The 14,950-nt window shown below is 36.6% G+C and overlaps 1 protein-coding gene across 2 annotated transcripts in view; it reads right to left on the reverse strand.

Moving 5' to 3' along the window:
- The window catches only part of ITFG1 (integrin alpha FG-GAP repeat containing 1), a 107,151-nt gene that overhangs the window by 47,785 nt on the left and 44,416 nt on the right, over nt 1-14,950 (reverse strand). For both annotated transcript variants that reach the window (XR_010885292.1, XM_067302546.1), the window contains exon 9: nt 2,112-2,206. Coding sequence is in view for 1 of the 2 variants with exons in the window: in XM_067302546.1 (XP_067158647.1) it covers nt 2,112-2,206 (95 nt within the window). In the remaining variant the exon portion in view is untranslated. The remainder of the gene's footprint in view (nt 1-2,111; nt 2,207-14,950) is intronic.

The following is a 14,950-nucleotide window of genomic DNA, read 5'->3' on the forward strand; positions in this document are numbered from 1 at the left end:
GTGGTATGTTAAAAATCTAATGAGCTAGTAATTCAATAGTTAACCTCTATCAACACATGACATAATGAAGGAACAGAAAAACTGTCTACATACAATGTCACTTCAAAACAGGTTAAAATAAAAGACTTGTCTTTGGCAACACAGTGATATCTGCCAATTGACCCACACCATCCTCTACTGTTACCACATTGCTTCTTCTAGAAGCATGTCATGAACAACAGACAGTGTAGCTTGTCTTTAGCCCAATGCCAATCACCCACTACTCTTAAATAACAGCTTTGTATCTTACAGTGGTCCATGAGGTTCGTGCGTGGTTGATTTTCATAATGAATTTACTTTCACTGAGAACTGATTTGAGTAGAAAAACGCAGATGTCTTTCACTTCATATATTATCAACAGTAAGGAATTAAATTTAGAGCTTTAATAAATGGACAATTGTCTTAAGACGTAAGAGCACTCATGCTAAGTTCTTCCCCATTTACTCAAAAGAGAGATGTAAGCAGCAAATTACAGTGAGATAATGAACAAGAGACACTCAACAAAAGTCATTGTTCCCCCCTTTGACCAGAAAGTAACGTAAATATCATAAATTAAGCATCTATTTACTTTACATAAAGTCCATGACATATAAACCAAACCCTATCATAACACTGTGTATCCAGCAATACTATAATACATTCCTTGTGAACAAGGAATAGAGGCAATCAATGTGAAAATCAACATGCCCAGGAAAATACGTATTTATAAAAATAGAGGCTGAAAGAGACATATCACCAGATCTAGTGTTACTTACTCTTTCTTCCACTGATGGCATATTCCACCCTACTCATATTGCCCTAACTTCCTGGTAACTGTGTGCTTTGCTTTCCACTACAGAGTGATTTTTCTTGCTACTAGAGAAGTATGCTATACCCTGTGCTCTAGAAATCTGACTCTCTAAAACAAAAGATCTTCACCATAAATGTGGTCTGCAGACCCTTATAACAAGCACCTTACCAAAGTATGTACTGTTCCTTGGACATATAATAATTTTACCCATAAATTCTGAAATATAGATCAGATAGAATTCTATTTATGCTGAAATCTCTACTTTTAATTTGTCACTAAAGGAATAACCAATAATGCACAAGAAGATTAGAAAAATGTATGGTATACATTACAGATTTTTGTAAGTATACTACAGTGGGTGCAACTGTCTGTTATACGCAATGGCTTTTTAGATCACCTTTAGCTTTAGGTTTGAATTGCTGAATATGAATTTATTAAAACATTTATTAAAACACCAAACAGCTCTTAGGTTAACTTGTTTTAAAGTGCAACTTCATAATAATGCAGGGCACTATAAATACTTAAATAGATCAGCATATGCTTAAAATACATGAGTATCTACTAGTCTATTTCATAAATTACCACTGTGTCTCTCAAAACAAGTAGAAGTTTCTTCAACAAAAGATGGTAAAGTAGTTTAATTGAAGTCCAATTCTGAAGATACATACTATAAGTTAGTCTTTGTATACCTGGTTGGAAATACAGCCCTATAGTTAAAAACATTTTTTAAACATGAAATGCTTAAAAATGGTATTTGAGCCCAGAAACTTGGTACTTGGAAAACGTATTTAACTAATAACTATCAAAGGTATAGCAAAAACGGGGGGTGAGATGTGTGGGCTAGTCAACCTTGAATTTTTTTTTTTTTTTAATTTTTTACTATAAGACAGCTCCCTAATTTAAACTAAGTCAAAAGAAGCTTATTTGTATTCACTAAATCTGTTTCCAGCTCTTCATCACAAACTTATTTTTGATCTAGTGCTAGGACAGCTATGCTGCTTAAAATGCAACATTTTGCATTGCAAGAAAAAGACTTATTGGAAGTGTCCATAGTTTTCTCAAGTATAATTATTGACTGTACAGAATCCTATATATTTAACTTTTTCCACCAAAAACAATTTAGATAGATCTAAAGAAAAACTCTCTTACAGTCTATCATTACAGGTGAGAAAGTTTATTTTTCACCGCCATCCTGAAAAATCATTTTCCTTTCTCATATTGTTTCTGATCCTATGTAAACATGGTATTTTCCTTTACCTTTACAATTCCAAACTCAAAATACCTGATCCATTCCTAGCTTAGATAAGTAGATGGCACTTTTCTGACATTTAGGATCTTCACAGACCGGTAATAAATGTTCACTTTGTCCATCCCCATCTGTCAAAGAGAAAAACAACTGTCAGCTTGATATCTGCAAAATCAGAAATCCTGTTTGCTAAAGACAAATTGTTTTTAAAATGAGAAAAATTAGACCAAGAAAACTAGACCTTTTAAAACTCTTTCACCTTTGTAATCTCTCCTCTAACTTGGGTCATTTGTTTGAAGATCATCTTTGTTAAAGTATTTTCATTTTGACCCATAATATAGACAAAGTTTTAAATTTTATATTTGATAATAAAGTAATATATTTACAAGAACAAGTACTTAGTAATTTGTTCATTCACCATGCTTTCCTGGAAAGCGAATTACTTTTTACATAAATCTACTTCCACAAATCTACCACACAAACTAATTTAATTTTTTTAACTAGTTTTAAACTCCTGTGCTGTCAGCAGGGCATTAAGGACAGTCATGAGTTCACATGTAATACGTTAATCTATATTAAAGGTAACACTGGAAAGTTCAAGAATGAAACAGCTATTCAATCCCAGGCCTATAGAATTAGGCAAATCCGAGTAATTTACAGGTTTTCAAAAATGTTCTTCTAGCACCTTTAATCCATGTATTTCCAAAACCTTTAGTACTGGCATTCATTTTACATGTTTAAACAAGCAACCTCTCCTTGCATCCACAATTCCGTCACACAAGGAACACAGAAGGGAACAGCCATCCATCCATCCATCCATCCACCCACCCACCGCTCATGGTCTGTTCTGGGAGAAATGCCCAGGTTCACATTTTGACCCTGCAGCACCGCCGAGCATATCCGAAAGTCAGCTGCTGCTGGAGTCAGCTCCAGCTTCTGCTGGAGATAAGCTACCCCCAGTTCCCTTGCATGGGCTGCAGAGGAAGACCAGGCAAGCACCTGCATGCGGACAGCCAAAGAGAAGCTAGAGCTGCTGCAGCGCTGCAGCCACTAACGCAAGGCCTGGTTACCATGGCAGATACCTCAGACTGCACTTGCTGGAGAGATGCTATGCCCTAGCCCAGGAGAATTTCAGGGAATCTGCTTTTCCAGGTTATGAAACCAAGGCTCAGACTGTAAGACAAAATTCACCCTTTCAAATTGCCCCTCAGTTTACACAGTTCTGAGCAGCTTCATATTAATATTCTGAGCGGATTTTGTAAACTTGCTTGACAGTCTCCTCAGTTAAAATGCAAAAACTACATCTTCCACCACAGTCACTGAATCCCTTATTCATTCCCCAAAATACTACTGACCACAGCCTCAACGTTTTACCATACTTCACCTACACGATAAGAAATGTTTTCTCGGTCTGCCAAACTGTATTTCTACGAAGCTGAACTTCTTTCTAGGCACAGGGCACACATGTCTGTGTCTAATGAAGCTGCCTAGGTCCCAGTTAGCTTCCGCAACTGACGGGAGATCAGTTGTGAGGCTTTCTCACCCCCAGCACACAAGTAACAGTCAGTACTGAGGGGGGGAAGTGTCGGTGAGGAAGCTGGGAAACAGAAAGCAGGGTTAGAAGGAGGGAGGGAGCAACAAATACATCAGACATCCCCAAATGTCTCCAGACTGTCACCTTTACTGACTCCCTACATGCCATCTGCCGCACGAAGCATCTCACCTCACAGGTGAGCCCTTCCCAAATTATCCGAGCAGCTCTGTTATCAAGTATAACCAAGTTCGGATGCTGAGTAGCCTGGGCGGCAGGAACCAGTAAGGAGAGGGGCCGGGAAGTTTCCGCCGGCCACAGAAATGAACTAAGCAGCGGGGCAAACCGGCGGCTCAGAATTTAGCACCAACTTTTGAAGCTGTTTGTTTCCTTTCTGCATCATTTGGGCAGAACAATTAAAACAGGTTACTCAGTTTCATTTTTTGCTTACAAGCACTAGAATAAAAGTATTTAGACTGCAGGCTGTTTCTAAACTTAAAATGCGGGAACTGTTTAATTTGCAAATTATAAACTATGGAAATATTGAAGGCATTGCTAGAACAGAATTAGAGTTGCAGAAATGTAGGCGTTCTGTGAAATATAAAATTTAAATTAAGGCATAATCTTCTAATCACATTTCTTCAGAAATTTCAGCCTAAAGTCATTTTAGAAGGTTTTCAATAAATGATGAGGACAAAGAACCTTCAAATATTAACTCTTCTCTTGCTCTTGGTTAGTTATAAAGGGATAACAACAAGGTTGTTCTCATTTTAAATTAAGCTGTAGAGCAGAGGAGAATATAAAATGTTTGATTCTACTTAAATTGCCAACATTCATCTTGGTAAGGAGATAACTCAATTTGTTAGTCTTGGTAATTAATGCTCAGTAACGCTGCATGTATTGACAAGACCAACCTAAGTAGCTTTGAAGAATAATGAAGCCATAGGGCAGGAAAAAGGATGGAACCTTCACATAATTAGACAAGGAGCCACCACGTAAGAACGATTTTACTGTTCTGGTTAAATGGCATACACTGTAAAAGTAAGATTTGATTAAAACATTTATTTCAGTACAATCAAAGAATGAGCAGAAGGTAATATACATTAACATAAATATTTTTGCCCCTGCAACTAAAAATGATATGATACATACTTCATATTAGAAGTGCACAGTTTCCCTGCTTCCTTTGACAAGAATCTACAGGTCAGTTTTAGGTAATTTTTGTCACAGGCTCATGTTTTTAGGTGCATTTTCTCTTCAATTCTGTGCAACATATATTTAAGAATCCAATTGTTAAAAAATAAATTAGTAAGATATAACTGTAACTGTTATGTTATAGCATACTTGTAAGAAAAAAAGTTTATTTGTAAAAATAATATCCCTAAAAGGCCCCCAAGAATCCTGAAGACATAAGGAGTCTGAGGGGCTTTCCTCAAGCTCACCTAGATCTCAACTGGTTCCTGCATTCACCCTCCAAATTTTTTTTTAATAGAGTTGTAGATATCCACTTACGAATATTGGAAATTTTTTACATACTGTTCAGCAGAATTTAAAAAGACTACAGAGAAACAAGGTACAGCCCTACTACTGCAATAAGTTAATATAATCTTATTTGTCTTAAGCATAGAAGGCTGACAAAATTTTAAGCTGTTTATACATTACTGTAAATTCCAATTCCTTAAAACAGTTAATACTTCAATTAATATTTTAATAAAATCTATGTTATATGGCTCTACAACAACATGGCTTTACAGTACAACATTTGTATTTTAAAGTGATAAAGGCTATGGGGGCTCCACTAATGGTGACCACATGGTAGCTGATTGAGGATGCTGAGCTGCCCCAAATCACTTGCCTCTGCTCTCTTTCTAAGCGCAAGGCCGACCAGCTGAGGCAGCTCTAGAATGGGCCACTGCAGAACCTGTTCCGTATCAGGGTGGGCATGCGGGAAAAAGTGGAAACACAGGAGCAGGGAAGGGCATGGATAGGGCTGGACCACTGAAATGTTGATTTAGAAGCATTTAACACGTGGAACTGCCGTCCCAATTGAGAGACAGGGAAAACTACCAACTTCAAAGGTGAGTATCAGAAAGCAGAATCTAACTAAAAGCACTTCCTTTAAAACTTCTTTTAGCGGCTCCTAACTAACTGTATAGTTTTCAATGCATTTTATGTTCACTTAAAAAAAAATTGAAGTTAATGCTGCTTTTGATGCTGTACCTGTTCTATACATAAATTACTCTCTGACATTATTACTTACTTGTCATGTTGGATGATTAAAGTACAGCTGTGTGTATTTTATCTATTATGTGCTTAACACATAAAAAGATTATTTTTGAGAATTATGCATTTATTTGCATATCACTCAGAGCTTATATACTGTAAATGAGAATTTGGGCAATTACTGTTGAATCCCACAGTGATGAAGAACAACACAGTAAAAGAAAGCTGGAGCAACTGGAAGCATCTAACGTTCCAACATCTAATATTTACGATATACGTGATAATAAGCACTTCATAAATCTACCCCACTGAAGAACTTCATAATTGCTACATTTGTCATCTAAAAGAAAAGACTGGGTACATTTCTTGTACTGTAGAATAGGCAAAGAAAATGCTAAATGTAAAAGGCAGGAAGTGAAGCACCAACAACGAAAATGCAGTTGCAAATAGGATATCGGTGAAACGAGAATGTGTTTTGAGGTGTAGTACAGTAGTTCAGGACCAACACACAAGTAGTTAAATACTGTATCACAGAAGAGCAGCAATCAAAAGAAGGAAAACCCCAAATTCTTCATCTTTATCATACTATTATCTCTTATTTCTTTTCTGGTTTCTATGCTTTATATCTAATACATGTCTTAAGATGTACAGATCCTTCTTTTACTGTTGAGGTTTTTACTTGATCAGAAGAAAATTTCTGAAGCAAATTAAAGATCATCAAAAATGACAACATATTTTACTAATCAACTATAGCAGTTATCATTTTGACAAAAATAAAAAGGAATAAGGATAAAACTCACTAAGAATATGTGGAATATTTAAATGCCAATCTTACATGTACAAACCTCATAAAAACCCCCAAACAAATAACTCCTCAAAAAATAGCCCTAAGCACAAGGCTAGAGCAGAATCCATTTCATTATTCAGTTTTGATATCATCATTTACACTATCCTGATTTGTAATAACTAGAAACCCAATGTTTCCTGCATTTCTGAAGCCTTTTCAAAGGTACTATGTGAAGCCAACAGACTGACACAGCAGCTTTTCCACATTCGGGGGGAAAAAAAAATTATTGTTAATCTCCTATCTTGAAGTGCCAGTTGCAATACAAACTTTTGGTGCAACCCTTTGTACAGATCTTGAAGGCCGCACAACAAAACCCAGCACTGCTCACGAAAAGGCTCATTCTCACTAACAACTAACTTACTGTGGACCTACAATGCTAACTCTGACTTTCTAGTTTTCCTCTCATCTTCATGCTTGGTTTAGTTTTCAATTTAAATAAATATCCTTTAACTTTTAACTCTAACTTTAAATTTAAATTCCTGCACAAAGAAAGAGGAAGCCAGAAATGAAAAAGGAGTATCACTAGTACATTTACTCCAGCTCAATTTGGCTTCCATAGGTGACAAAACATGGACGTGAAGCTCTGCTGGGCTTACTAATGAATACTACGTCGGTGACAACCATGGGATGAACTCATCAGACCAGCCGAAATAAGCTGTACTAGTTTCAAATTATTTAAAAAATATACTTTGCATAACATTGCTTTAATAATGCACTTCAACCTAGGTCTAGCTAAACTTGACATCCATGCGAAAAACTGTTGTACATAAATAGAAATTTCCCTATTTACACAAGAGACTTACTAAGATTTAAACACAAGTACATATTTTCTGGATGATTTTGCAAAACCGTATTAACTGTTTGTTAAAAGTGCAGGTAGTTTGTACGCATTTTTGAATGGTTCTGTGGCTCATACAATTTTACTCTCCGTCTGAATGTCCTCAGGTGAAATGTCTTCATTTTGTCAAACAAACAGCACTGAACTACCATACAAGCATAAATTTGTTATACAGTTTCATCCTAACACAACTAGTGACTAAGGGAATCAGATTTTGGAACCAGTCATGACATCTATTTCTGAAGACCATCTGTTATCCTGACTCAGCTCCTAGGGTCTACTAGTCTATCTTTCTATTATAGTACAGATTTTAAACAATCTCTGTTCAAATTGGTGGAGATCTCAGTTAGCCTTACTTCTAATTTCAATAACATTTTGTAGTACTAGATGTGGTTAAACACACTCCGGACTCAAAATGTTCTTTTTTAATACTTCTCAATTTAGAGCAAGCTCAATGTACAAATAAAAGCTCAACTGTTATGTATCATGTTCCCAACACATGATTCTGGCTTGAATGTGACACTAAAAAATTATATTATTAATTAAAGTTCAAGTTTTATAGGCAGTAGAAAAGGAGGGGAAAAAGAACAGTTTTACATACTCATCAGTTGCAAATTTGTACTTATGTCAAAATGTGTAGAGATAAAATTAGCAATCTTAGGTAATCTAGAAATCATATGAGAATGATTACCACTGCCTATTCACTGTATTTCAAAGAAAACTCATAGACACAAAGCCTTTCCAACATTTAACCCATGCCTATATACTGCTACAAATCCAATCCCAAACCAGAGTAAGCCAGAAGATCCCTGGGAGCAAAACTCACATGGAGGGTCTGTATGAGAAAAGATTACTTGCAGCTGAAGTTTTAAATTTCATTATGAATATTCACACTTGCAAAAAAGAAGTTCAGACCTTTTCAATCTATTCTAAAAGTAATTTTGAGAGGAGAAAAAAAAGTAAAAAGCTTTTAAATTAGATTAACAACAACATACTTTTATTAAAATGTGTTATACACTCAAAATGCAGTATTAGTGTGCAGTAACGTAAGTCTATACTTTAAAACAAAAGCACAAATAGTAGTTGGTTACTCCAAGAGATTTATTGATCCCTAAGTCCTAGCAGCTCACTAAATTGCACATCTACATGGAGGTGTGTTGCTGTCTCCTAATTCACAGCGGTGACACTGGGGTTTGTGTAGTTTCAGTTCTGACAGCTAACAAATTACTGCAGCAGGTCCGTTAGCTTTTCCCCTTTCTCTTTGAATCAACCGTATGATCCTCCCAGACTGGCACAGACCCTTTGTGATGGGGGGGGGGGGAAGGAACTCTGTCAATTCTATCACCTACATCTCTCCATAATTTAAGAAAATTTATATATACAGGTTGAATAGACAAATAAGCAGCAGGTCCTAAAATGGAGAAGAGACAAGATACAATCCTCCACTACCAACTGATTTTTTCTTCTTAAGAAAAAAAGAGCGCTAATGAACTATGAAGTTATTTCTCACTTTAAGGGGGAGGGAGAGAACATTCAAGAACTTACATAAGATACTATCTCATTTTTAAGTAGAGCTTGGCTGTTAACATATCTGACAACTTTGCAGCATCTTTCTCATCTCTCATCTTTAAAATGGGTATTCCTACATAACAAATATTACTTAACCTTTGAACTGCAGAAATACTTGCTACCATGCTACACTGGTATAAATTCGGAGGAGACACTTCGCTCTCAAGAACTTTATAAAGGAACAGTTGAAGAAAGAATTCAGCCCCAAATGACAGAGAGCCTTACAGAACCATGTACAGTACTATATTAATTGCACATACCTGTGCAATGGACTTTTCAACCTGGGCTTTGAAAGGAAGTAGAAACCTGTGGAAATCATCTGATCACTCAACTCAAACTGCTTTGTAATACAGTAAGACAGACTTGCAGTTAGGAAGGGCAAAACAGCTTCTGGTATGTATACGTTGAAATTTTTCTACTTCAAACAGCTATTTAACTAAAGCTATTACTGCAATAATCTTACTTCCGCTCCTTTAAAGACAAAATTGAATAACCCCCCCTTTTTTTTGGGGGGGGGGAATAATAGACTGATTATTACCACTTATTCCAGTTGTGTTAAATAAAAAGCATTTTTTCTGGCAGATACAAATAAGCTAACTATGCAGGCTAAGACAGTGAGAAGAGTCTAGCTTGCATAATTCAGAACTTGATGCTACCTAAAAGCAACACATTTTTGACCCCCTGAGGTCCGTCTGCCCTGAGCGCCTGCTGTCCTCTCTTGAGCGTACAGATGCTAGCCTAGCCCTGCTCCCTCTCGTTACAGACCCTTCATCAGAGCAATCAGCGCAGGTCCTCGCAAAAAGGTGTGTGTGGCGGGGAAATCTTCAAAAGATTTTGATAGATAGAAAAGACAGTACAAAGCCAAGATGTTTTTCTCTGCTGTTGATGATTTAAAGTCCAAGTAAGCATAAAGCATCTCTGCTTAACACGACACATCCTCACGCAGCTTTATATGCTTTTTGTTACACCGTGCATGCAGTTTGCTCACATCCCTCACTCACTACTTTGCACAGTTCTCATCTTCCTTCATCATGAGCCTTTCATTTAAAGTTCTAAAGAACAGTAGTAAATTAAGGAGGCAAAAGCCCTGCCAGAGTAGTGTTCAAAACAGTACCTTCTGGGGCAGGCAAAAAGACAACCAGTACAACTGAGCTTGATATTCAAACAAAATAAGGGCTCATTTGAAAGCTGATTATCTTAAATTTGTCTTCTGAAGTAGTAAAATGATTAGAATTCTTTTGTTACACTCTGCCTTTAGGTGTTCAAGGAGATGGTCATGACAGTGATAATTATCATAAATTACTAAGATAATTATGCATTATAAAAAGAATCAATGTCAGCTGCTTTTAGAAAATGTGAATCACAACTTCAAAAAAACAGATGTAAAGAGCTTTTACGTATGACTCAAAGTTCTATGGACATTTTAAGAAACCCTCACAACACTCTCCTTCACAGCAGATCAATCCTGCTTTTAAGTCTGTCTATACCCTTCCAAAGAATCCATATTAACACCTCCACTGCAAGAAAATCGCTTCAGCATAGCTTGCCAGCAAACTGCACAAGCAGGCTTGCAGGCCGCATCTGGGCTTCTATCTTAAACGGAAAGAAGACTTTAGCAAAGAGTATTTACTGGAATCCAAGCAGGAAAAAGAGATGAGATTCAATACAAAACGAGAAGCCCCCCTGCACACCAAACAAGTGGTGCTGAAATTGCTGTTGTAGTTAAAGCTGAAAAGTTCCAACTATCTCGTATTGTTAAAACAGCAGCCACGAAGCCTGACTGAACAGCTTGGAATTATTATCTAATGTTATACATTTAGAGATCTTATATGGCATCAAACCTTGCTAATCAAACCTTGCTAATAAACAGGGGGTGCTCTTCTTTTTTCTTCTTTTTCTTGAAAAAAGAAAGCCACTTACACTACTAAATTTTTGGTTAGGGAACTTTTATTACATTAACCATAAACATTATCGACGAAAAATTCAATGCTGAGGAGATTAAACTGTTCAAAAAGTAAAGAATAAGCAAGTGGCATGCATACCACCATCCTGAATTTACTATTGGAAAGAAAGCAGAGGAATCCTTAATGCACAAGCTCCTTTGACAGAAGCCCCTATTAAGTGAGATCAACTCTTTCCAGGAGACATGAACAGTTGTCAGAAACATAAAAAATGTAGCTTGGCAAAATTTGGGAAACTCTCCCCTCCTGCCCCAGAAATGGACACTGTTTTGGAACTACATTTAAAACTAAGTGGACAAAAATATTATATTGTATCCAGGTCATAACAGAGACTGGGAGAGAAAAATTGACAGCATCATTGCTTGTGTTAGAAGCACAGAAAATTACTGAAGAACACTGAGTAAGTCATGTCACCTAAGGCTGTAACTCCAGCCCGTCTCATATCACACAGCAATCTCACGGGTGTCAGGACACGCATGTACAGGGACAACCAAGCTGCTCCAACATATTTTACTCTTGAAAAATCAGACAAATTAACCCCAACTATGCATTTATTATATTATTTATTATTTGCCTTGTGTAGATTCACAGAAAACAACTCTGTGTTCTAGCAAAAAATAACTCTCAGGTTTTCAGTACCACCATCGGTACAATTGTACCCAGGAACAATTTGGTGGGAAGGGGATGGTGGGAGAAGCATGTGGGTGGGAAGAAGCATGTGATTTCCGTGGATGTCATAGCAGGAAGGATGGCTTAAGGATCACGAAATGAGGTATTTTAAATAGCAAAAGAAGCAATATGAAATGATGGTATAAAAGACATCTTACTATATGGCTATATGATAGAAAAGGACAGTCAGGATGGGATGTACAGAAAAAGAATCTGCTGAAAGTGTCAAAGGTGAATTTGAAAGAATTTGAGGCAGCTTTACTCAAAAGTTTCCCAGAAGGACTTTACACAATTGCTTCCACTTACATCTGTCCTATTCTCGGACCTGTACCATAACTGCCAAAATGAATGATTAAGCTATTAGGGGCAGTCGCATGGGGTGGAGTCTGTAGAGCGATCAATAAGCAATAATCTTTTTCTACAAAAGAACTGACAAAAGTGATAGAAATTTAAAAAATATGACTAATATAAAAATGACAGGTATCACTGAACTGTATCCCTGGCTAGCAATTAACCAATAGGACAGATATATCCTTTAAGCACACTTTCTGCAGTGCATCATGGACTCAAATCACAAGTGGCAATTAACTTGGAACGTCTCTATACACTACTGTTTCAGATTAACCGAAGCGTATCTGTCACTAAAACAGCTTTTTCCTTCTCTAAGGTCGCGGAGTTCTTTAATAACATCAAGCTTTTATATTGTTTTATCCAAGCTGATCACAGTGAGAGGAGTTCTCCTCACACGCAGAGGGCTTCAAACACAGAAGTATTGTCTTCCTGCACCTTAAGGTTCTTGAAGAGTCCCTCTGCTGACTATAGGGGCACTCGCGTATTTTCACAATGCAGTGCTCAAAGGACAATTGCTTTGTAAAGAGATTATTTACGGAGATGCATTATTAAAAGCTTGCCTTTCACACATACCTACTACATTTGAGGATATGAGATTCTGAAGAGAAGGAAAAAATTAATGAAAATTCGGATGATAAAAGAAGTTCAGATACAAAACTAAAAGCTACAAAATTGAAACACAACTCTGCAGGCAGAAAAACAGTGGATTTAAGATATTGTCAGCTGCAGAATAATCAAAATTACTTTAAACAAGAATCTTTCACCAAAATGCATTTTGCACAGTACAGTGAATGGCTTTAAAGACAAAGGTTAGGCACTCTCAGGTATCCTGTTCAAACATAACCAACTAGCAATAAGGATCTACCTTTTCTTTCTATGAGAAAAATGACAATTTCTACCATTTGCCATATAAGCAGTTAACATACATGAAAGTAATTCCTTGGTAGGAGGAAGAACAAGGGAGATTATCTTAGAATTATTAGTTGGATAACTGGATTTTAAACATGAGAAAATTTTGAATTCAGGTCTCTAAAAGACTTGAGCAGAATTTAAATAATCCCAGTCCAGGCCGTGTCAAAAAGTAAATAACTTTGCATTGTACGAGCAAACACAGACTTAACAATTAGAGTTGATCACACAGATGGAGACCCAGTAGCAGCTAAGAAAACAAACAACGAGTAAAAATTAAAGAACCAAGGCGGAGTTGGCTAAATGCTACCCTGAGAAAGTGAGAGTCCTGTCATATTTACTTACAAGGACACTATCAACAGTATAAGCTGGTTTAATTTGGACAAACTATTTATCTTTGGTTCTCTTTACATACAAGCTGCAACAAATTTCATAGCCTAAACTAAGCAAAACTAGTGACTGATGAATCAAATATTTCAATTTTTAGATCAGATATGACAGGGGATAATTTATAAATCTCTGCTAAATCAACTGCATAGTTCAGAATCAGTTGTAACACTAATTTTCAGTAAAAATGAATTCTTGCTATGTGGACAGCACAATATTCTATGCTAATTGCTTCTAGGACACTCCCCTAAAGATGTATTTTGTTAATCTTCAATGCAGTAAGAAACATTTTTCTGGTCTGGGTGTCCAAAACACAGTTCACATGCACCTTGCTATTCAAAAATAATTGGTCATATTCAAGCGTGCTCCACTGAAATCCTTAGCTTTCTTTAACGAATACAAAATTTTAAACTATTTCAAATGACAAATTATTAAAACTATCCCTAAATGTAATTAATTATCAGAACTCCATCCAATATCTACGATTTCCTCTAAAGTCAGTACAAGTAGATCTTACAAAAAGCCTCTGCTAGTATACAGACAACAACAACGGAGGATTAATCATTTTTGCTATAGCAACCACAGCTCTGCAATTACCATAGTGACATGAGAAGAATAGAAAAAAGTAATAATGAAAAGCTCCTACCAGTTTGGAGCAATGTGTCAGCCAAATAAGTGCAGAATTCTCTAGTGCATAACTCTGTTCACCTTAATCAATTGAATTGTCATTTATAATAAATATGTCACAAAGCATTTCTGACTTATTTTAAAAAGGGCAATACAACTTTGCCAATTGTTTTCTGTCCTTTGGCCAGGTATAAACCATTGCCATCATTTAACAGATGAGAGGGCTACTTATTTTAGAGGGTATGATTTTGACAAAGCTTAAGGTCAACTACATTTCCATAAATATATCAATATATTTTTTCCATGGAAAATTATGCAAATATATATGTTTATGTATTTATGTGTGTATATATATGTGTATATGGAAATCTTGTAGCACTTAGAGATATATATAGGTATACACACACACACACACACACACACTTGCATATCTTTTTCATGAAAAAAGTACATCTTTATTATTTGAATAGTTTAGGAACACTTGGTGCTAAGGTTACACTAACAACTGTGATAATTTCTTGTAAATCACCTAACTGTTGTTTTCAGCTCCACTCACCTAAATAATTTCTACCCAATAGCTTTTGTTCAGCCTGCTTGGTTTAAGAAAGGGAAGCTTGCCCCAAATGAGTTACCTCTAGATGTTCTCAGTTCAGGTCTTATTCAAAGCTTCCTCCCTCTTTTCTAATGACAACTAACCATTTACTGCTGGAAAGGGTCCTTCAAACAAAATATTTGAAAGCAGAAAATAACGTCGGGCAAAGTCACCTTTTGAAACAAAACATGTTTTGCTAATGTGTTTGTGTCATCAGTAAATCAGGATCTTGGACTGCAAAAGTGCAACCGTGCACAAACTGAGATGAGTCCGCAGGTGAGGAACGAGGCATTGCAAGCGATACCCCCCCAGCGCACACCTCGGCCCGACGGAGCGGCAGTCGGGCGTGCACAAGGTTAAGTGGCAAGGGG

The sequence above is a fragment of the Apteryx mantelli genome, chromosome 10, assembly GCF_036417845.1.
Source record: "Apteryx mantelli isolate bAptMan1 chromosome 10, bAptMan1.hap1, whole genome shotgun sequence".
Classification (NCBI taxonomy): Eukaryota; Metazoa; Chordata; class Aves; order Apterygiformes; family Apterygidae; genus Apteryx; species Apteryx mantelli.